General features: G+C 35.3%; 5 protein-coding genes and 1 long non-coding RNA gene across 7 annotated transcripts; 4 read left to right on the top strand and 2 right to left on the bottom strand.

Moving 5' to 3' along the window:
• Positions 1 to 3787: 3787 nt before the first annotated feature.
• LOC105116712 (uncharacterized) lies at positions 3788 to 4804 on the top strand. The gene is made up of 2 exons (XR_840578.1): positions 3788 to 4079; positions 4310 to 4804. It is a non-coding gene; the product is annotated as an uncharacterized LOC105116712 (long non-coding RNA).
• LOC105116713 (oxygen-evolving enhancer protein 3-2, chloroplastic-like) lies at positions 4721 to 5878 on the bottom strand. The gene is made up of 3 exons (XM_011014171.1): positions 5455 to 5878; positions 5066 to 5361; positions 4721 to 4941 (listed from the first exon to the last, which is right to left on the bottom strand). The coding sequence occupies exons 1-3, from the start codon at positions 5762 to 5764 to the stop codon at positions 4843 to 4845; spliced, it is 705 nt and encodes a 234-aa protein (XP_011012473.1). The 5' UTR covers positions 5765 to 5878; the 3' UTR covers positions 4721 to 4842.
• Positions 5879 to 7275: 1397 nt separating this feature from the next.
• LOC105116711 (kinesin-1-like) lies at positions 7276 to 13075 on the top strand. Its single transcript, XM_011014170.1, has 17 exons — positions 7276 to 7518; positions 7972 to 8217; positions 8311 to 8455; positions 9002 to 9111; positions 9194 to 9313; positions 9439 to 9642; positions 9730 to 9939; positions 10015 to 10089; positions 10167 to 10313; positions 10400 to 10538; positions 10678 to 10787; positions 11208 to 11369; positions 11451 to 11656; positions 11851 to 11932; positions 12025 to 12129; positions 12212 to 12316; positions 12503 to 13075. Exons 1-17 carry the CDS (start codon positions 7474 to 7476, stop codon positions 12692 to 12694), a joined length of 2403 nt encoding a protein of 800 aa, XP_011012472.1. The 5' UTR covers positions 7276 to 7473; the 3' UTR covers positions 12695 to 13075.
• A 426-nt stretch (positions 13076 to 13501) lies between these two features.
• Positions 13502 to 15449, top strand: LOC105116710 (thioredoxin-like protein CXXS1). The gene is made up of 3 exons (XM_011014168.1): positions 13502 to 13754; positions 14110 to 14232; positions 15036 to 15449. Exons 1-3 carry the CDS (start codon positions 13656 to 13658, stop codon positions 15195 to 15197), a joined length of 384 nt encoding a protein of 127 aa, XP_011012470.1. The 5' UTR covers positions 13502 to 13655; the 3' UTR covers positions 15198 to 15449.
• Positions 15450 to 17218: 1769 nt separating this feature from the next.
• Positions 17219 to 19575, top strand: LOC105116709 (transcription factor ILR3-like). The gene is made up of 5 exons (XM_011014167.1): positions 17219 to 17574; positions 18378 to 18440; positions 18554 to 18631; positions 18711 to 18873; positions 19047 to 19575. The coding sequence occupies exons 1-5, from the start codon at positions 17414 to 17416 to the stop codon at positions 19311 to 19313; spliced, it is 732 nt and encodes a 243-aa protein (XP_011012469.1). The 5' UTR covers positions 17219 to 17413; the 3' UTR covers positions 19314 to 19575.
• A 67-nt stretch (positions 19576 to 19642) lies between these two features.
• LOC105116708 (uncharacterized) lies at positions 19643 to 22833 on the bottom strand. 2 transcript variants are annotated; one of them, XR_840577.1, is made up of 5 exons: positions 21840 to 22833; positions 20599 to 20733; positions 20332 to 20481; positions 19801 to 20236; positions 19643 to 19714 (listed from the first exon to the last, which is right to left on the bottom strand). XR_840577.1 is itself a non-coding variant. In XM_011014166.1 (4 exons), the coding sequence occupies exons 1-4, from the start codon at positions 22653 to 22655 to the stop codon at positions 19928 to 19930; spliced, it is 1410 nt and encodes a 469-aa protein (XP_011012468.1). In that variant the 5' UTR covers positions 22656 to 22833; the 3' UTR covers positions 19736 to 19927. The 2 variants fall into 2 exon arrangements, 1 of the variants encoding a protein (XP_011012468.1); XM_011014166.1 differs by lacking the exon at positions 19643 to 19714 and having other exon boundaries at positions 19736 to 20236.
• Positions 22834 to 23293: the final 460 nt, after the last annotated feature.

The raw sequence follows: 23293 nt of genomic DNA, 5'->3' as shown, positions 1-23293 counted from the left end.
GAAATTAACTAAGATTTAAGAGGTTCACTCGAATTTGCTTTATTTTTTTTTTACTTTCTTTGAGTTTGTGTTTTTTCAGTTTTGTTGTTATGCATTTATTCAATTAGAGACTGAGATCCATTATTTTTTTTGTATATTTTTTCTCTGATTTTGAAAATGACCCAAGTTATTTTAGATTTTTCTATTTTTAGTTATTTGTTAAATTCTCTTTCACTGATTTTTTTAATTGATTTCATTCCATCCTTCAAAATTAACATGGTTGAAAATTGAGTTTCTTAGTTCAACCCGGGTCTAGGATTTTATTGGTTATGAGTTTGAGACATTAACCCATGGCTAAAAGGTTTGTCCATGTTTGTTTTTTTGTTCTTTTTTTAAGCTTATATTTTTTTTTTTTATCAATTTCATCATTTATATTATTAGTGATCAGACTTCGTTCTTTCTTTATCTACTTTCTATAGGATTTTTTTAATGAAATTTCAAATTGATCTGAATTATCTTAAGTCTTTTTATTTGTCGTTTTTTGTTGGATTTATTTTAATAAATTTTTAGATTAATATTTTTTTTTCCAACTTCATCCTTCAACATTATATCTTTTGGGACTTAATTTTCTTTTTTGGTTCCATCCTTCAAGGTTGAGGGTTTTATATATATATATATATATATATATATATATATTTGATTTTGTGATTTTCTTCGATTTCCTTTCCATTAGTCTATCCTAGTCCCATCATTTAGAAATAGAATTTGATGGGTTGGTTTGAGTTGACTTTCTTTTTTTGGGTTTTTTTTTAAATGTAATATTGTTTGTCTTTTGTTCTCCAATATTAGCTTGTTTTAAAATTGAGTTTCACAATATTTCTTGGTTTGCCTTTTATTAGGTTATCTCATTTTCATGATCTAAATCGTGAAATTTGATTTATTATGTATTTTTTTAATATTGATTTTTTTAGATACTATCCTTTTACATTAAATTTTTTAAAATTAAACTTTATTTTTTTTAATTAATTTACCTTGGTCTCATAATTTAACTTATATATTTACATCAAACTAGTTTTTTTTAATGAAAAAAAAAAGTTATGGCATTCAGCATAGCAGGTACACAAAACTAGTGAAACCTACGTCTGATTACACATCTTTAGGCGAAAGAACTAGTAGGGAATGGTGAATCCCTATTTAATTGTGAGAAAGGAGAGTGCATTAATTAAGCCAAATGATTATAATTCGACTAGCTTTGAAAGGTAGCTTGAGGATTATCCTACCCTCTAGACTCTCCTTGTCTTACCCGGTTGCTTTTCATGTCGATTTCCTCGGTTCAAATAGTAATTAAATTATTTTAAATTAAATTTATTTTTAAATTTATCAATTAATTTATATCCTCCACAAATTCTTCTGTAAATGCATATTTAAAAATTCAATTTAAATGTTAAATCCAAGATGAGTTAAGAGTAAAAATCTAAACAATTTTCTTTAATAAATTGGTTTAATTCTCGATCGTATCTAAAATCTCATTCTTAATTAATCTTCGGCTAATTAATTAAATCATTCCTGCTAATCTTTCTTTCCGATGAGGATAAAATATAACTCATCTACTTAGATAAGGAAATGATATAATGAACTTCCCTAATCTGTCTTATGCTTCATTTATCTTTAAGTAAAACTGTTTGAGAAACCCTAATATTGTAAACTTCTTATCTTCCTTAAAGACGGACATTTCTCTATATTAATCTTCTGTGGAAGGTGTAAGACTGCAAGGAAGTTTCTACAAGAGGTTTTTTTTTTTTTTTCCCATGTTCTTACGAATACAAATATATTAATTGAAATTATCTGATAGTTAAGAGATTCGGCTTCAAACTCGAGTTGGTGGTCGGAAAGAAAACTTAATTTATTCTATACTCAAGTTAATTTGTTCAAAAATATATATATAAAAAAAAATAAAGGAGGTTCAGTGAGAATATTTTGATGAGATAAATTAATTGAGCTTCCATGCAGTCATCGTAAAAAAAATGCTGAAGTAAATAGAAATGATAGAGTGCACGCTACCACTGTCTGAGATGAGCACTTCTGCGCTTCCGGTTCAGGGATGCTCTTATTCTTCGCTGCATGGTCCAGCTGAAGAAAGTAAAAAGAACTCCACTAACAACTGAAAATGTTTGATGATCAAAACAACGTTTGCTGTGCTGTATTAAATGCTGCTGACAGCTCAGATATGAACTCTGAATTCGACATGAGCAAGATAGCAGATTGGAAGGTTCAGCAACAGCAGAACAACAATTTAACATTGTAACAAAAGGCAACTCCTGAGAGGCAGAGAAGAATACAGGAAAGGGAAAGCGTAGAGCAGAGATGGAATTAAGGAGAAACGAAAGAGCGAAGGAGAGGAGGGGGAGAGCAGCAAAATTATCTGTGTTCTGTGACTCAAAATTGCAACAAGACAATTGGAAAAAGAGGAGGAAAATGTCCTTACATACCCGAGGAAGTTGGCAGAGATTGTATTAGTGGAAACTTCAGATGTCTCGGTTGTAGACCAGTAGAATCACAGAAGTGTTTCTGCAGCCCATCTCCCCAGTCTCTCATAGAGACGAGTAATTGCCGCGATATGTTGAACTCTCCAGAAATCTTCACCGTGAGACCGCTCTATTTTCTTGATGAATTTTGAAGGCATATCCCACAGAACCAGGTACTCTATACTTTTAAGGTGTTCGAAGCCAATTGGCACTGCTTCTAGTTCCTCGCAAGCTGTGATGTCTAGTGTCCTTATCCCAGACATTGCTCCTTTCGCTACTCTGATGTACCGCAAACTCTCCTATTGTTGGAGACTGCTTCTTAAGCTTCAAATATCCTCCGCTGTCACAGCATAGTTCTTCCCCAATGTAAGCTTGGCGGAGATCAAGCTCGACCAAGCTAGGCGATTCCTGGAGGGCTTTCAGCGGGTCGCACTTCAAATTAGAGTACTGAAGCACTAGCTTGGAAATATATCGGTGCGAAGCAATCCATCCTGGTAAAGCTGACAAACAACATTTGAGGTACAGACGTTGGAGATATTTTGGGGGAGAAGAAAGAGAATCTAAATGTAAGAATTCAGCACTGTTCATTGCAACAACGTACGATGAAGTAAGGTGCTTCATCTTGTCCAAGGAAAAAGCCAATCCTCACATCCAAGATACTGGTGAGCTTTTCTTCTCCTTCTACCAGCCATGAAATCAGCAGATGTTTAGGGTTCTCTATTCCCACAACAGCAGCTTCATCTATGTAAAGAGAAGCTAATCAGGGGTCATGCCATTTCCCTACCGTGTGGCTACACTTTATTCGAAGAAAATGCGTTTCTTCTCTCCGAAATGGCCTTTGCCCTTGCCTTAATGCTCTGTAACTGGACTGCCTCCCGATTTTGAGCCTTTAATTTACGGATGTAACGATAGGAACTGCAAAGAGAATGGATAAAACCATTTCCTTGAGGTGGTGGTGAGCGGAGCTCGAGAATGTCTTCAGCATCATAAGCCACATCTCTCACTTGTTTCACCCCAACTTGCAGTCCTTGATCACTCTCACTTCTTGCTTCTGCATCCTGAAGGAAAGATTTCATGCTGTATAAATCATCCCTTACCTCATCGATTCCTCCCCTAGGTCCTCCTAGCAACCGAGTTTCTTGTGCTACGAAGGAAGCCAGTATCTCTAGCACTCTCTTCATTGCTATCATGGCCATGGCTTCTTGCTCCAAGAATCACCAATCTTCTCCTTCCTCTAGCCCAAAAATTGATGAAGTTTACTCACTGGAAACAATAAAACACCCTTGATTTACTTTCAAGCTTAACAATTTCTTTCCAGTGCTCTATATACAAGAAAGTCAGAAGTCATCAGAGTCTCTACCTATGAGATTCCAGTTTTGTTTAATTTTTTTAACTAATACCCCACCATCCATTGACCTGAGAACTAATCTAAAATTACTTATACTAACTTAAATTAAAGTAAATGCTTTCTTTCATACGATAATTTGAGTTAATTCTCTCTTTTATCTGGCAGTCATGGTCCTCCTAGGCCTTACCCTGGTAATCCTGAAAGGAATGCAGCAAGATCGCTAAAGTGTGGGTTGTCAACTTTAGTTTGATCCTTTCTTTAGTCTACTTTCTTGGAGAATCATTACGATTGCTAATGTACAGTTCACTTCATGATGTTTTTCTTAGAATTGCTAGATAAAATGGCTAGGAAACAATCATCATAGAAGTTCTGTTCTGTCAAACAATAATGTTCAAGTTCTTGATTCTGACTTGTTTTATGAATGCTGACAGCTACTTTCCTTTGCTTGATTATATAGAGATTGGATGTATTGCTACGAAGCTCACCGGTAGAAAAATTAACATAACTAGGTCTGCGGCTGGATTTCCTGCTTTCGCTGATTGTTTCCTTATCTGGTGCATCCGTTTTATGATGATATAGTTTATGAAAGCTTGTAGAAGCACTCTTCTAGTAAAGAAACCAGATGTCATTGCCATTTGATGAAGTCATTATGATCTGATATTCATGATTCTGCTTTCACGACCTATGATTTTCATGCTCCGAAAACATCATTGCCTGACAAGAGATATAGCAGTTTAATTTTCCAGTGATCTATTGCCCATAGGTTTTCTTCTAGTATGAGCTTTCTTCTTGTGCTTCCATTAGTTACTAATTGGCCTTTTTATGCCAATCAAATTCATCTATTTAGCATGTTCATGATTGCCCCATAAACAGAAAATGAAGGCACTAATTATTCTTTTGCAGAACTAGAATTCCTTCAAAGAACATCCAAAATGAAGTGTCTCACAAAAAATTTTCACAAAAGCTGAGATCAAAATACATGAATTTCTCTTAACCAAGCTTAGCAAGAACATCATTCAGAGCAGATACAGTCTGAGCATAGTACTTCTCTGCTTCAGGGGTGCTCTTAATCTTTGCTGCATGGTCCAGCTGAAAAAGAAAAAGGCAACTCTTTAATAACTGAAAGTGTTTGATGATCAAAACAACCTAATCCGATGGTGTTTTTAATGCTATCAACATCAACAAAATCCAATCAAATTAATCTATTGCTCACATTGCTGATGGTATCAAAGAGTTTTCCAGTAAGTTCCTTGAGGGATTTCTTCTCATCCTTGGACTTAGCAGATATAACAGTGTTGAGATCATAACGAAGATATGAAGACTTGAGGCGAAGATCATTTTGGACATAAGGCCAAGCCTTCTTGTCAATCAAACCTTTCACACCAATGATTTCCTTAGCTGACTCCTTAGCCCTTGCTGCTGCCGCAGCTGGGGGGAGTGGTTGCAAGAAAAACCTTTCTTTCAATGGCAGGACCAAGTCTCTTGCTTCATCAGAGTTCAACGTCCCAGCTGCCACCACACCAATGTGGGTCAACATACATAGTTGGATATATTTTACAAATAGCAAAATAACCAAGGAGGATTATTAATTCATGAACTTACGTAGTCCGCCAGAAGGAGCGGGAGGAGGGCCAACTTTGATAGGGAGAGAGGCAGCAAGAACAGCTTGAACAAAAGAACCAGAAGCCAAACCAGCGGCAACAAGACCCAACATGCCCCTACGGCTAGTTTCAGGCTCACCGGACACTTGTTGCTGGGCTTTAACAGTAAGAACAGGACGTGCCACAGCCACACGAGCGGTGTTGCTAGGCACATTCAACAACCTGTTTGAACCACTTAGCTGGAGGCTACCTTCAAGGACAGCCTGAGATGTTCCACGTAGGCCAGCCATTGAAGCCATTGCCTGTGCCATGTATCAAATTGTCTCTAACAAGCTCTGTGCTGCTCAATTTGATTCACTAAATATACTTTTTTGGAGAGCTGATTTTGCTTGTCAATGTGTTTGTGATGTAGATTGGTTCTTGAGCTACCATACCTTATCTGCCCAACTTTCTACTTGGATAAGCTGGATATGGTTTTCACCAATCATTGCTGTACATGTGTAACCTGGGCTTCATGCTGGTTTGGTCTCTACTTTGGACTGGTAGAATCATGCCGAGTGAATACTAACAGTACTTAAATCCTACCGTTAAAATTCTTCAATCCTTGGGTTCCATTCTAGAATAATTGAAGTTAATTGCACCCAAAATTTGTCTGGTAAATGCTGTAAATCATCAATCTATTTTCTATTGGATAAAATAATTTTTTAACAACTTGGTTTTTATTTTAAAAAATAAACTATATTCCATTCATAAATTATAAGCTATATAATGGAGTCTAAATTTCAAATTTATGCATAATTTTATAAAAAATGCTTTTTGAACAATAAGATAAAAATTCATTGAAAAATAAAAATTATAACTCCATAAAATAAAATAAAAATTAAAAATAAGATGGGAATCAAATCAAATAATAGGGTGGAAAAATCTCTCACCTCTCATGACACCAACTTCAACAAAACAAGATTAGAATTTCATGCAAGCGGAAGCTAGTAGAATGACACCACCACAAAAATCACAAGAAAAAGACATAAAAGGTTTAATGAGTGAAAAATATTGTAGATATGAACCATGAATTCATAATTTTTTTTCCTAAAAAGTAAAGCACATGATAGTTACCTTTTTAAAAAGTTTACATGACCTTTAAATAGATTAGAAAACTTTATCTTCACTAGAAAATAACAAAGAATTTAAAAACATTAAAAAAATAAACAAAATTTCTGAATTAAAATATAGAATTCAGAAAAAAAAACATAAGAAAAATCGTAAATTTTTTCATAATAGGAGCATCAATGTTTTAAATGTGATTCTGAAAAATCTGACTATCTATTTAGCAATACAATGACTATCGTAAAGAAAATTATCCTTAGAATCACCTATAAATATTTAATCCCAATCTAATAATATCATAATTTTAATAAGTTAATTAATCTTGGCTGATTCATTTTTTTTTTTTTATATTTCTAGATTTGTCCCATTAATTTATAAAAACATCTATTTCATTATTTATATAATTTATGTGAATTAAATCATCTAGTAATATCAAATTATCACCCAAAAACTCAGAAACACTATGTTTACGACATCAAATTTTCTTGTTCACTTTCTAGTCAGACCTAATAAAAGTTTGATTCAACCATCGAATGCTTGATGGATTGGGTAAAATTGTCATCTCTAGTTGGGCTATGGTTTACAAGTTTAGCGATCTTCATAAACTGGGCCTGGAGTAGTAGTTCAAAGTTTGAATTTTGTGAACCAAATTAGGGCCCAGTAAAGTACACTTTTCGAAGAGTGAAGGGCAAAACAGTAAGGAAGTACAGGAAGCGCCACTTCTCCCAATTTTGAAATCAACGACTCATTTCAAATTTCACTCTCCGCCCAAAACTCTCCCTGTCTCTCTCAGATCTCGACTCTCTCTATCTGGTTAATCAAACAAAACCAACGGTCCAAATCCAATCTTGGCTTCTTCCATTACAACGTTGCTCAAAATCAACGGCTCTGATTGACACTGCCTTTGATTCCAATGGCTTCTAGGAACCAGAATCGGCCACCTCGTAGTCCTTCTTCCGTAAGTAGTCCTGCTTCTTTTTTTCCCCTTTCTTGTTGCTGTTTTTGTAAAGGGGCTGTTTGGTTGCAGAGAAAATAAGAAGTTTTGGATCCAGGAACAATTGAAGAAATTTAGATGATTGTAGTTGTTTTTGAAGAATAATATTGATGGGTTTTGTGTTTTATACTGTTGACAACTATGCGAAGCGATTTTTATTTTATTTTAGTTTAATTTTATGCAATAAATCTTACGATTTTGCCTTAATTCCGGTTCTAATTAGATATTTATACTTGATGCTTAATTTTTCGGTAATCTCATTGTTTTTAACTGGTTTAGTTTAGTCTGTAATTTGTCTTTCTGGGTTTCGAATTTGGGTTCTGCTAAGTTGATATTTCTGTTTTAATTGACATTTACTGTGTTTGATTGAAAAATTATGGCGCTGTTTGATTGAGTTTTTATATTGGGTTTTTGTAGAAGAAGGAAGGGGTGGAAGGTATTCCTTTAGATAAGCGGAGGAGGATTGGGATGGGAAGAACAGGAGGAGCTACGAATGTGGAGCGCAAGCCATTTGGTTCTGTTAACAGGAAGCTGGATGTTACTGCAACTAGTGATGTGGGGAGCTGTGCTGAGGGTTCGGATTGTGGCAATGTTGAGTTTACCAAGGAAGAAGTTGATGCGCTGGTCAATGAGAGATTGAAGATGAAAAAGTTTGATCACAAGGTTTTGTTTGGTGATTTTGGTTTAGTGAAGGATACTGTTTGTTGGGTTGGTTTTGTCTTTCTGAAGTTTGGTGCTGTTGTTTTGTTTTGGCAGGGGAATTTGGAATTAGTGAGTGAACTTAATGCTAGGCTTAAGGTTTGTATCAAATGGTTCCAGAAGAGAGATGAATCCCATGTCGAAGAGGAAGGAAAGCTTCAAATTGCTTTAGATGCTTTGGAGAAAAAGTGTACCGAAACTGGTATTTTGTGTTCTTTTAATGTTTCTTTCCAGTACTGCATGATCTTATGTTTGTCGACAAGTGATTGACAGTCTAATCTCTTGCACACACCCACAAACATTGACAGAGTTGATATATCATTCATAGGTCAGTTCCACTCTTGACAGTAAATTGATAATAGAACCCGATTATAGCTCCCCACATCGGCACATCCATCATGTGTTTCCACGAATTCCATACATAATTTAGTGAACCATTAATTAATTTAACTCTAGGCAGAGCACGTGATGTCCCTTGGGAATTGATATAACTTTTGTTCTTGTGTGAAATAAGATGGGTTCTATTGATTGTTAACTTATGTTTCAAAGTTTAGCTAGTAATTCATCTTTACTAGATTACATTTTAACTAACATAGATGAAGCTGCTGTTGTGGGAATAGAGAACCCTAAACATCTGCTGATTTCATGGCTGGTTTTTTTTTTTTTTCTTTTCTTATTGTTCGACTAAGATGTAGGGAATCATGAAGACAAAACAGCTTTTAATGTTGATTCATATGTGTTCTTCCAGAGGCAGAGATGAAAAACAAGGAGGAGAGATTTAGTGCAACTATTAGTGAGCTGAGGCAAGATAATGCTTGTTTACAAGAGAGACTTTCAAAAGAAGAATCAGAAAAGCTGGTAATTTTTCAATTTTTCACTTTCTGTTGTGATATTTTCTTCCTGTTTCAACTTTATTTGGATTTTGTGGTTTGGCAACTAGGATGCAATCGCTTGTCATAGAAAGGAAAATGAAGCACGAATTGCATTAGAAGCTTCGCAGGCTTCTCTATCAAAAGATCTTGAGAAAGCCCAACAAGATATTTTAGCTGCCAATCAAAGGGTAATTCCCTTTAGTAACTCTTGCATCTTTATTTCTCAATGCTAATTCAATATTTTTTCCCTTTATGTTTCTTAAATCTTTATGTTGCTTCACTTAATGATTGATAACTTTGATGAAATTTTCAGGCTTCATCAGTTGATGATATGTACAAGCGATTGCAAGAGTACAACTTGAGTTTACAACAGTACAATAGCAAGCTGCATGCTGAACTTGAAGTTGCTCGCGAGTCTCTAAAACGTGTAGAAAAGGAGAAGTCTACTATAGTCGAGAACCACAGTACATTAAGGGGTCGCTACAGTTCATTGCAGGATCAATTAAATTTAGCCAGGGTATGTTCCTTTCAAGTAGTATCAATTTAACAGCTTGCAAGAATAGTTGGTTTCTTTAATTGTTCTCTTACATGCTGTATTTTCTAGACTGCTCAAGATGAGGCTTTGAATCAGAAAGAAACATTAGCAAATGAAGTGAAATGTCTCCGAGGAGAGTTGCAGCAGGTTAGAGAGGATCGTGATCGCCAAGTGGCTCAAGTGCAGGCTTTAACTTCTGATGTGGTGAAGTATAAAGAAAGTACTGGTGAATCCTGTGCAAAACTAGAATATCTGATGGAAAAAACAAAATCCTTGGAGGTTTGTTCATACTGACCTTATTCTGCCTTTTATTCGTTATTTAGCAAGTATTTTAAGATTAAGCTTTTGTTGCAGGAGACATGTTCTTCTCAGAGGGAACAAATATGCTTGTTGGAGCATCAGCTCACTGCTGCAAATGAAAAGCTGAAGGTAATGGAAGTTGTTGATCTTGTGCATCAAGGATATACTTAAGGAAATCTAACAATATCTTCATTTGTTTGTTTTAGATGTCTGATTTATCTTCTATAGAAACAAGGACAGAATTTGAAAAGCAAAAGAGAACTGTACGTGAATTACAGGAGCGCTTAGCAGAGACAGAAAATCAACTAGTTGAAGGAGAGAAATTGAGGAAAAAATTGCACAATACCATTTTGGTAAGGTTCTTTTGTGCTAACTCATTTATACATTCAAAAGAAGCCTTGGATGATGGTGCTAACAATTAAGAAATCATGTGTTGCAGGAGCTAAAGGGTAATATTCGAGTATTTTGCAGAGTGCGTCCCGTGTTGCCAGATGATGGTACTGGGTCTGAGCCACCAGTCATTTCTTATCCTACCTCAACAGAAGCTCTTGGCAGAGGCATCGATGTAATACAAAGTGGTATGTACATGTTTCTCAACAGAAATGCACCTAATAATAGGTAGTTTACATTTTCATTAACATATTTTTATTCGGTGAAATCCGTGCTTTCTTTATGAGAAATTTTTTTTTCTAAAATTTCTGGCTTTTTTTTCAGAAGGACAGAAATATCCTTTTACATTTGACAAGGTGTTCAATCATGATGCTTCTCAGCAAGAAGTTTTTGTTGAAATATCACAGCTTGTACAGAGTGCCCTTGATGGCTATAAGGTGATTCTGCTGTCTCTTTCTCTTGTACTTTGGGATATTTAAAAAAACAGATTTAAAAATCTCTCCCTTTCTGGATTGAAAAGTTGAACAGAATTCAGCTGTAATTGTCCAGAATGAAACGGTCTCTTGGCTATTATTCTTTAAAGAAATTGTAGAGGAATGTAATTGTATTTGTGAAAGATGTTTTAGTTTATTATGTTGATTACAAATACGAACTTTTATTTTAAATTTTTAATCTTGATTGTCTCATACCTATGATTTCTTGGCTTATAATGTTTAGACGTATTTGAAAGTGAGATTTTAAGTCGAAATTAGTCTTCCCATTTTATAGTTAATGATTGTGTTCATCTGATAGATCTAGTTGGTTTTAGCCATGGTTAAGATATGCACTAATCAATGCCAATATACCGCTCTTGGCAGGTATGCATCTTTGCTTATGGTCAAACAGGTTCGGGCAAAACCTATACTATGATGGGCAGGCCAGAAGCTCCAGAGCAGAAGGGGCTGATACCACGCTCTTTAGAACAAATATTTCAAACTAGCCAGTCCCTTATGGCAAAGGGTTGGAAGTACAAAATGCAGGTATTCATCTAAAACTATTTTACAATGTCTAACACTGACTTCCTAATCTATTAACTGTTTGTTTTTGGTTTAAATTTGCAGGCCTCAATGCTGGAAATATACAATGAAACCATTCGTGATTTGTTGTCGACAAATAAATCGAGCAGTACAGAAAATGGAGCTCCAGGAAAGCAGTATACCATCAAACACGATGCAAATGGAAACACCTATGTCACTGATCTAACAATTGTGGACGTTTGTAGAATGGAAGAGATTTCCTCTCTACTTCGGCAAGCTGCCCAAAGCAGGTAGATAGAGTAATTGCTTTGATACCTAATGACTTCGCCTTGTCATGCAAATTTGTAGAGTTGAATTAATGTTATGATCTATTGCATCGTTTTTGGCTTAACAAATTTTGTGAGGAAATGCTACTGCTCAGTGCATCGTATTAAAGATTATAGTTAGAATTTGAAAAGTTTTGTTTGCCTGTTTGTTTTTCTAGGTCCGTTGGTAAGACCCAAATGAATGAACAGTCTTCAAGAAGCCATTTTGTGTTCACATTGCGTATATCAGGAGTAAATGAGGTGCTTATTTGTCTAATGATGTAGTCATGGAGGATCTTAAACTTTCCTAACTTATTGATTCATATGCTTGCTACCATTTCTTTTGTTGCCAGGGTACTGAACAACAAGTGCAAGGAGTTCTAAACCTCATTGATCTTGCTGGAAGCGAGCGACTCTCGAGGAGTGGGGCAACTGGAGACAGGTTGAAGGAAACTCAGGTATGCTTCATAATAATCCATTATTGCAAACTCTTTGTGATTCTCCTCAATGCTGTTATGCCAACTTGTTCTACATGATCAGGCCATCAACAGAAGCTTGTCATGCTTGAGTGATGTGATATTTGCTTTGGCAAAGAAAGAGGACCATGTTCCTTTTAGGAACTCAAAATTGACTTACCTTCTGCAGGTAACATTACTTTCAGGGCCCTTACAAACTCTATGCATCTTTTACTTGAACGAAAATACTTGTTCGGATGAGAGTAGGAGTCAGCGTGTACATGTAGCCTAGTTGATAACTGATACTTCTAATTATGTTAGTTGTTTCTGGATGATTAGCTAAATTTTAAGATTTTATTTTTATATTTTATTACAGCCTTGTCTAGGAGGTGATTCCAAAACCCTGATGTTTGTCAATATTTCTCCGGATCCTGCTTCAGTTGGGGAATCTCTGTGTTCCCTTCGGTTTGCAGCCAGAGTTAATGCTTGTGAAATTGGTATTCCTCGACGTCAAATGCTAGCTCAAATGCCAGCTCGACCTGCAGATTCGCGCTTGAGTTATGGCTAATCTCAATTGCTTCTGTTGTGTGTATCACCACACCTTGATGCTAACTTCTGTTTGTGAGGGTCATTGTTGTGCCATTTGGGGTTGTTTGTCTGTAGATGTTCCTGAGCTAATAATTTGTATCATTAGAATTACATGTTGAGGTTAGGATCTTGTGTTAGTTCCTTGTTATAGTAGTCATCAATTTGTTGGCTTCCTGACCTTGATCCTTGGATGTCAGAAATCCATCAATTGGTGAACAGGGTGCTATATTATCTAACTAGTCTGAAGCTAGAAGATGAGTTTCATTTTGACAATGTTATGTATATCACATTCATAGCCTATCTTTATAAGATATTGTATTATTACTGTTTTGATTAATTCACTTCGATTTTTCTCGTTTTTTATTTTTATTTATATTGAAAACTCTCAACCTATCTCCCCTTGTTCGAAATCCTCCTACAAAGTGGCTGCGTACTTGACAATTTAAAGGGTAACTCTAGCCTCCTAGTTGATCAATTTTGGTTTTCTACTGTCTTGCATGGACGATGAGGCTCAAGAAGCACTTATGTTTTATGCTGCTAGAGTTTATGGCAGGATTTCTGTTCAGAATGAGAACTTTTATAATTGTTGGATTGTGTGGATGGACCTTGTATGGATCTCTGGCTAGGGTTTAAAGCCTTGCTGTACGTGTATTAGGCTTACGTTTACTATTAAGCCTTCGAGTTGGTGATAACCTTGACCCAACCAAAGAAAACGTGGACCCTTCTTCACCTGGGCATTTTGCCCTTAAAAAAAGGCTAGAAGGATAGAGGGAGGTTATATCTAAATTTAAAAACGGAAAATGACATTAATGTTTGGTGTAATCTGGTTGTGAAAGGAATAAACAAGAACAAGCAGGTTCTAGATTCTTAAACAGCACGGAAAAGCATAAGCCCAGAAGTTAAAGAAGAGAAATAGTAAGGAGAAAAGGGAAGGAGGTGACATGGAAAGCGAAGCCACCAATAAGTCAAGAGTTGTAATGGTAGAGTCAGAGGAGTCTTGGGACTTCTATATCTCCCAAGCCACCACTCAAACCCGCCCTGTAAGTTCGTTTTCTTCATCATCTAACTTCACAATTTGCGTGCAAAGGATTCAAAGTGTAAAGAAACAAGATTGGCAATTCTGTAAGGGTATAAATCAAAACAAAGTGTTTGCAGTTGAAATATTGCTTTTCTTAAAACTGTGCTCGTTGATTTTGTGTTTTGAGGAGTAAAGCATGTGTCTTCCATGGACTTCGATTGATAACCAGTTAGAGTTTTGCATGAATTTTCCGCCAAGTGTGAGAAGTCAAGATGAGAGGGTCTCTTGTTCCTTGCTGATGGGATATTTTCCGCCAAGTGTGAGAAGTCAAGATGGAATATTTTCCTTACTGATGCTGGGGCCCCATGTTGTTGTAGATCGCTGTTCACTTTACTTCCTCATGGTGTATGCCATCAGTGGCCATGAACCCGGTTTTTGAAGATCTGGCTTCAGCTCATCCAGATATCCTGTTTCTCACTGTTGATGTGGATGCTGTCAAGGTATTCAATTCATTGTTTGACCCCAAGAATTGCACATATCTAGCCATCCATGCTTACCTTTCGGCATACGAAACAAGTCTTTGAATATGTATGCATGCATGTATGCTGCAGATATTTGTTAGTGCTATCTTTACAAAGATACGACTTCAAATATTTGGTGATTTGATTCCTTCACATAAGGCTGGGAATGAGCACCGTGTGGTTTCTAGTGGAAACTTTATTCTTATTGTGATTGATATGAAAGATCATCACTAGTAGCCTATGGTGTAAAGATGGGCACATCTTCTTCATATTGGAACCTTACCAGTATCATACAAAAATACGAATTCCCACTGTCATGTAGCCACAGAACCTTGAGTGGACTCCTTGACTCATCTGAACCTTTCCAAGTTTCCATAAACGCCAAGTAAATCTTATGCCATGAAACCTCTAGCTGAGAATATGATGGTAGCCTGAAGGCATCTTTGTGGAGACTTCTTGGTCGAGCAATAAACTTCTGGTTCTGATGTGGGGTGTTCAAGTTTCCTCTTTTGCAGTGCTTTTGATGATTGGAACCTTTTTTTGTTCCAAGTATCGATTGCTTTGCACAACTTTTAGAATACTTTAATTGATTTCTAATCATAATTACAAGACTCATCCTAGCCTAAGACTCGTGTTGTGGATTAGATAGATTGATTTGGATCAACTCAAGCCATGATTTTTTTTCTTAAAAAATCTCTAAAACATCATTGTTTTGATAAAAAAAAAACCCAAGTTTTTTTATCATGTGATTTCGATACATTTTTGTATGCTGGTTTGGTTAGGAAGTAGCTGCTAAAATGGAGGTGAAGGCCATGCCAACATTTGTGCTGATGAAGGATAGTGCTCAAGTTGACAAGATAGTGGGTGCAAATCCAGAAGAGATAAGGAAAAGGATTGATAGTTTTGCTCAGTCCATTCCTGCAAATATTGCAGAGTCTCTGTGATCTTTATGCATACGTGCGTGTGTATGTGCCCGTTGTTGTCCACTGCTACTTCAAGTGCCTGTGGCCTGCAAGAGCGATTGAGATCTTTAGTCCATCCCCCTTTCATAAAGTTTACCTACCTTATTCAATGGAGCTCATTTATATGTGATTAAAATTCCCTAAATTATTATATGGAGGAGAGTCGTATAGATCAAAATTGACTATTTAATTGATGTAATGGTTATTGTCAAATATTTATATAATATGATTGGTTAGATAAATGCAATTCATATAATATTTTTTTAGGTTGTGTGTTTAGTTTGGAGGTGTGGTGATTTTTTTATCAAAGAAACAATATCTTTTAAGTCTAAATCATATATTTAAAAACTATAAAAATATATTTTTTACTCGAAAAAACACAATCTACCTCCCATCCAAATATTTACAAATCACAATTAACAATTATATAATCAATTCCTTCAACCTACCTCCTCTTAATAAATGAATGAAATAATTAATACTGGGATAATTTAAGCAATTTTTGTTCTTCCTACTTATAATATTTTGGATTGTATTTTTCTTAGTATAAGTGGTATTTGTGCACTGTTAGATTACTATTTTGAAATAAATAATAAAAAAATTTATTTTTATGTAATTATATAAATTTATTTGAAAATTATCTTTGAATGAATCTGTTTTCTATTTAACTAAATATATTTTTATTATTAAATATATGTATTTTCTATTCCAAAATACTAACAAAACATAAAACATAAAAATGATATAATCCCGTAAAACTCTCAATTATTTTCTAATTTAAGTTATCTATTATTTATAGATTTTCATTGATTTTATGCATTTACCACACACGATAGGTGGTAAGTCCAAATGTGCAAATCTATTTTAACATACATTACATTGAATTTAATTTCTAAATTTCTAGCTTTGCTAGATGCAAACAATATCCACAATTTGATCCAATCTAGGAAAGTGCTAACAATTTCCAATGTTTTTACATCTTTGTGGATTTGATTCAAGCTTTAACCAAAGCAAATGAGAAATCTATCAAAACCTACTTATATGAGAGGATTTCTTGGTAAAAATGGTACCAAATGGCCACCACTACAAAAATCCAAACGTGGTAAGCTTCATGCAGGATTATGCATGAGTTCTTTCTTCATAATATCATATATATAAATGGATACCATCATAAAAGTATTTCTACTAAATATACAATTCTATGACTTCACCAAACATAATAATAATAATAAATCCACCAAAAATCTATAGTCTTGGTACTTGCTTACATATCATACCATAACCATTATTCCCAAAACTACCAAACTTAAAAATAAGAAAATAAAAATAAAAATAAAAATAAAATCCAAAACTGCCAAATAAAAAATTTGAACTCCCCATGGCTCAATAGTCTAAAAAAATTAGCAATTTTGTTTTTGGATTTTTCAATTCTAAAACTAGCAAATATTTTTTTAGTTATATTTAATTCTATGATTTCGATTTGATAATCGTGTTCATGTATTTGCAATACTTAGATTATATTTGCCTTAGTTTTTAGTCATGTTTTTCTGTGTAATCTGGTTTAATTTTATATAATATAAACAATAATTGTAAATACAAGGGTAATAATAATAAAATCAAAACTAAAAATACAAATATAATAAACAATCCAAATCATAAATACTTATTATATATTCATCTTCTCAAAAATTATAAATTTGTGTCATAATTGTAAAATTTGGATTAGTTTAACAAACTAATTTAATATTTAAAATAATTTAAATTAAATAATTTTTTTTGATTAAAATGGTCCAAAATACGGATTAATCCATTTATATGATGAAAACCCGATTCATTAACTATTTTTTAAAATAATATTTTTTTAATTATTTTAAAGAATTCTTTTCGAGGAATCAACTCGAGTCTCTTACCTATAACACGAGCTGCCACAGGTCAACCCGAATGTGGGGTGGCACCTATAGTGTTATGTTGCTTTCTATACTTGCTTGCTTTGCCTTTTTCTTGACTCGTGGTGCTAGTGGAGCATAACAGAACGTGACTCTTGAAAATAACAAATATATTCTTTTTCCTTCATTCTTTTCCTTTTCATATCTCAACCAACCTAACCAAATTCACTCGTGTCCTTTTCAGCATTTTCTTTTCTTTCCACCACGGCGGCTCACCGGAACACACGCCGGGAACATTGAATTCCGGCGGAGATGGTGTTACCTAATGAAAATGATAACTGGGTTTTTGATTGTGGGTTGATTGAAGACATTTCGGTCCCTGGTGGTGACCTTCTTGGTCTTGAATCTCTTGATGAAACCCCGAATGGGTCTCTTTGGTCTTCTCATAATTTCACTGATTCTGCCTTCTTAAGGTGCCTTTTTATGTCTCCTTTTGTTTTACTCGCTTTTTGATTGGTAAAGTTCAATTCTTTTTTCCTTGGTAACAGCATGTTGGCAGCTTTGTTGTTGTTTTGTTTAGAAATGTGGGTTTGATTTGTGAAATTTGTATACTGTGCTGTCTGGAAACACTAAATTGTGTTGCTTATTGGACAGGACGACTAGAGGTGTCAATAGCCAAATGGGTTTTACAAGTTCTGTTTGCTATCAACTAATCTAAAATTTGTATAAAGAATAGGACCTAGTGGATTTATTGATATATTTTTGAGTTTTGTAGCAATATGATTGTTCTTCTGCTGTTACAGGTAACCTTTCCGAGGTTGTAATGATAGCATCATCAAATTCTCTTAAAGGGTTGGAATATTGTTAATTAGTTATTGTTTTTTAAATATAAGAAAAGGGCTGTTTTTTTTTTTTTTGGTTGATTCATGCATTGGCATATTTATTCTGGTTATTGGTATTGCTATCAATGGTTTTTTTTATTACTGGGATTTGGATTAACTTCTTTTCAGAAATGTGTAGCTAATATGGTTGAATGGTTCAATGTACTTTTTCACTGGGACTCATAATTGCGTGGTTTGAGGTTTTCAACATGAATTTAATTGCCAATTACTTGCTTTTTAGTATATCTTTTTCGACACTGGTCCGGGATGTTTAGCAACACTACATCTATGAAAAGTTTTGATTTCTGGCATGCTGATTTTGATATAAATGAATAAACTTCATCTTTTTGATAGGTATGCTAATCATCATCTCTCTCTACCCCTTTTGTTTTCAGTGTGGAATTCAATAATTCATATGAGAATTCAGATGGCCATAAGGACAGTGGGTGTCGGAAACGGTACAGTGTACACAGATTAGTCATAACTTGTTAGTTATTCCTGGATTTTTCTCCACATCTGCTTTTGTTGTGATCTAATCTGTTTTTTTATTTTTTATTTTTTTGTATGACAGAGTGAGGCCTGGATCAAGTAATGCAACTGGCTCCAAAGCATGTAGAGAGAAACTGCGGCGGGATAGGCTGAACGACAGGCATGCTGTAGTGCCCTTCTAATGCTTATGTTCTTCTCTCTCTCTGTTATTCTGATGTTTAGTTTGACATGGACTCCAGGTTCATGGAATTGGGTGCTCTTTTAGATCCTGGAAGGCCTCCTAAAGTGGACAAATCTGCTATATTGGTTGATGCTGCTCGAATGGTGACTCAGTTGCGAGATGAATCTCAGAAGCTGAAAGAGTCTAATGTGAGTCTACAGGAGAAGATCGATGAATTAAAGGTGTGCCACGGATTTGGTATTCAGTAATTTTGCATTATATTTAATACATAACACCTAAAAAAGGTTCGAAATACATGTTTATAAATTGTATATAACCTGTTATTGTTAATAGTATGCAAAGGAACTAGACAAGTGTGGTTGTCATTTATGTTCATTAAACTTTGTACATGCAGGCGGAGAAGAATGAGCTTCGTGATGAGAAACAGAGGCTAAAGACAGAAAAGGAGAACCTAGAGCGGCAAGTGAAAGCCTTGAGGACTCCACCAAACTTCCTGCCTCATCCGTCTGCAATTCCAGCTCCATTTTCTGCCCCAGGCCAAGTTGGTGGCAGCAAGCTGATGCCCTTTGTTGGTTATCCTGGAATTTCTATGTGGCAGTTCATGCCCCCTGCTGTTGTTGATACCTCCCAGGATCATGTTCTACGCCCTCCAGTTGCTTAAGTTATTCAGGCAGGGATTTTATGTCTATGTTCTCGCAGAGCATGGAAGCTTTTGTTGCCTTTACTAACTATGATTCTTGTTAATGGTCACAGATAATGTTTGTCTTTCAATCATCTTTCGCTGCTCTGATAGATTGGTTAGTATAAGAATGTATGAGTGCAATCACAGATGGGAAACTTGGAATCCTAGTGATCGCTGGAATATCTTGTAATTTCCATTAATCAAATTTGGTAATTTTGCTTACCAGTTTTTATCTTTCAAATACGCTGCTCATTTCTCGTTTGAGAAAGATGTTTATGTGCACTGATGTGTAAAAATTGGAAAATATCTGCTAAAAAAGCAGTCATAATTTTATTTCAAAGGATCTTATCTATCCTGGCTGCTCTTGATGACTATCTGACCATTAGAAGGAATTGCATTTATTTTTTCGTTTTCACGAGTGTATCACAGTTGGGGTTGGAATGGTGTTTAGCAGCCAAAAGGAAACTCTGCCATCCAAGGCTTTCAGGAATTACTATACAAATTGCTTTTGCTATATGTAGTTCTTTTTATTTCAAGCTTGGCACTCAAAACTGAACCTAATCTAGGAGCTAATTACTAACACAAAACTTTCTTCAACAGGGTAGTTTGAACCCCATGTTTCTCCCAGAATTATAATCCACCCAAACATTAAGAGCTCCAAAGCTGGTCATCAGAACAGTACTCAAAGCCATTACTGTACTAACTGAGAATACAATCATTGAAGCCCTGCCATATTTTACTATGGCCCCCTGTACCACCAGCAACCCAAGAAGTGACGCAACAAAACAAATGAAGGAAAGGATGATGGCGGTATCAACATGATCCATGCCCAACAATAGATACTGTAATGCCGACATTGAAGATGAAAAGAAAACCATGAACGAGCAAGTTGCTGCAGTTATCTGCACAGAAAAGTGATGGTTTGAAATTGTTATAGCTGGAAATCAATCTGCATTTAGTAGCTAACTGATTCAACGTAACATGAGTTGTAATTTACCTCAGGTGCTATTCCAACTTGAAGCAGAAGTGGGCTGATAAGCATTCCACCTCCAATCCCAAAAACTCCTCCCAACATCCCTGCTAATAATGCCATGACTGGGAAAATCAGCTTATTTGATGTTCCACCTCCTGTTAGGTCTTCCATGCCCTTCACAGATAACTCTGATTTTTAGATTATGTTGCTCAAATTCTTATCAGAACAGAAGTGACATTAAAACTATCGACTGCAAGTGGCTAAATATTTCTACTGTGGTATGTTGAGCACCTGCTGGTTTATAGTTTGATGTTGGCAGCTCTCTTTCATGTACAGTATCAATGCTGTGAAAATTATTGCAAGAGGAATTTGAAGTGATGAGACAACCCAATATCCAAATCCACAGGACTCCATTGGTATAATACCCTGCATGTACTCTAAACTGTCACATATGAACAATACTCCAAAGGATAATGCCTGTATAGTTCGAGATACCGATCGCATTTGACAAGGTAAAATCTACTATTTAATCTTCATTCAAATCAAGAAAATCTTCTTTATCTGCCTAATCATTAGGTCGTGACTAGCAAGCTGTGCCTGCTGTTTTCAAAAAAATTATCATAATCTTCCTAATCATTAGTCAGTGACTTGCAAGAAGCGCCTGCTGTTTTCAAGAAAATCTTCCTAATCTGCCTAAGCATTAGTGAGTGACTTGCAAGCTTTGCCTGCTGTTTTCAAGAAGATTTTCTCAATCTGCCTAATCATTAGCTAGCGACTTGCAAGCTGAGCCTGCTGTTTTCGAAGTTCAGAAGAAATCTATTGCATCAAATACATTGATGATGCTGTCTTTTACCAATGAATATTGATGATCCAACAGAAGGGAAAGCCAAATGATAAATTAATATCATTGTGGCAGAATTGCTTGTTTTCTGCATGCATATCCTGTTCCAGATTCCACCATTGTTGAAGTCCAAAATGAAGTAACTTTGAACATGGCTTTCCTTATATTCCACTAGAAAGAACCAACTGGAACATGATATAGCCTGGACTCATCCATAGTTCAGCATGAACTTCCACAAATAACTCTTACAAAGTTCCTCTAGGAACAAAATTAGAAGAACGGTGTTTTTCATGAATAATCTCTAGACTATGTATATCCTTGATGAAGAGTCTGCTGGGCATGGCTTATGAGAAGTCATTTTTTACTTTGAGTTATAATTCAGTAGTTTTTATTAAAAAGATATGTAATATTAGTAGAATCTAAAAGTTAAAATTTTCATCTTTTGATTAAATTAAAATCTTGACTCAATTTTATAACAAATTCTCGATTTCAATTAAAAATTATTTTTAACCATATGAAGTCTGCATCCAGAGAGAATCACTAAAGTTGCAGAAAAAGGATCGCAGAGCTATCGGAACAGTTTCAATCATCAATCTTATGTAAAATCATGTAAGGAAATACCAATCTTATGTAAAATCTTGCAAAGAAGAAGAAACTCACAAGGAGAATTAGAAACAGAAATGAGTCATACCTCTCCATACCGATTGCCTCGAAGAAGATAGAGGATGGAGAAGGAGAACCAGATGATGAATAATATCCCCAACTTCATCCATGGAAACTTCAATACGGAACTAGTTAATTCTACACCCAAAAGAGGCTCCTTGACACTGCATATCACCTCTTCACTTCCCTTAGTGCTCGTCTCATTTTCAACCAATCTATTTTCCAAATTCCCACTTCCATTTCTATTCACTTCTTCCGATTCCAACTTCCAATGAAAAACGCCATTCTGACAAGTCTTAAAGGTAGAACAAGCAAGAAAAACAGCGAACAAAATTGTGACAAGCCACTCTGGGAAAACAAGATTACAAATAACCCCAACACTAACCCCTAACAACATGCACGGTTCAGACAGAATTGCAATATCATAGTCTACCAAGGTCTGACCACCGAACTTCGCACTTCTTGTAAACATGTTACACATGACATTAGCAACAGACCCTCCAGTGACCATAAAAGCTGAGAAACTTGAGGCTGTTTTCAGGTCTAGACTTGCCACTATAGTTAGTATTGGAATATACAACCCCCCTCCACCAATGCCACCTGCACTAGATATAGAGGCAGCTATGAAACATAAAGCTCCAGCTATCACCATAGAGGGTGCTAGTTTCAATCCTGTTTCTTGAGATTGTATGTGATGATGACTCCACTGACCAATTTTGTCAAGAAAAAGATCGATTTTCAGATTGTTTGAAAGGGGTTGTGTTTCTTCCGCTCTGGACTGGCTAAGAGCGATCAAAATGGCGAGGGAGACAGCTAGCCATTTCAGGATGGTGTTGGCCTTCATTTGCTAAGAATTCTGGGTGCTGCTGTGGTGTGCCAAAAAAGGGTTGTATGGGTGTTTTTATCAGAGAAAAGGAGGATCTTGTGTCCGCATGGATTTAGTGAAGAAAGAAACAAAATCAGTCATCATCAACAATTAGTAAACAGACACCTTCAGCTAAATCTATTTCCACTAGGCAGTAACCTAATGGTCATGGCAGGCAGGCAGGCAATTATTGAACACATGATCAATTGTCTTATTCTGAAGTTGGAATCAATCAAATGACAAACTCCATCAAACGGATTTTGATTAATATTTTATTCAGAGATATCTTGGATAGAATTTGGTAAGATTTTCCTTTCTGTTGGAGACGTAAGATCATTTTTGATGTCTCAAATTCTCATACAAGATCTTTTTCGGATAATTAAGGATGTATTCAAATTAATTTGTACGTAAATTAAAACTAAATTTTATTTTTGAGCTATTTTAAAGGCATACCTTCATATTTATCTAATATATTTAAAAAATAAAATTTCCTGATTATCGATTCAAGATTCCAATTCTTTGAAGTAAAAGAAAAACAAAGAATAAATATAGTTAAACATCGAGTCCTTTGGATTTCTCAAATGAGCTTTCGAATGATATTAATAATTATGTGGAAT

The sequence above is a fragment of the Populus euphratica genome, unplaced genomic scaffold (assembly GCF_000495115.2).
Source record: "Populus euphratica unplaced genomic scaffold, PopEup_1.0 scaffold1024.1, whole genome shotgun sequence".
Classification (NCBI taxonomy): domain Eukaryota; kingdom Viridiplantae; phylum Streptophyta; class Magnoliopsida; order Malpighiales; family Salicaceae; genus Populus; species Populus euphratica.
The sequence above is the reverse complement of the archived record's forward strand: the minus strand, read 5'-3'. Positions and strand labels throughout refer to the sequence as shown.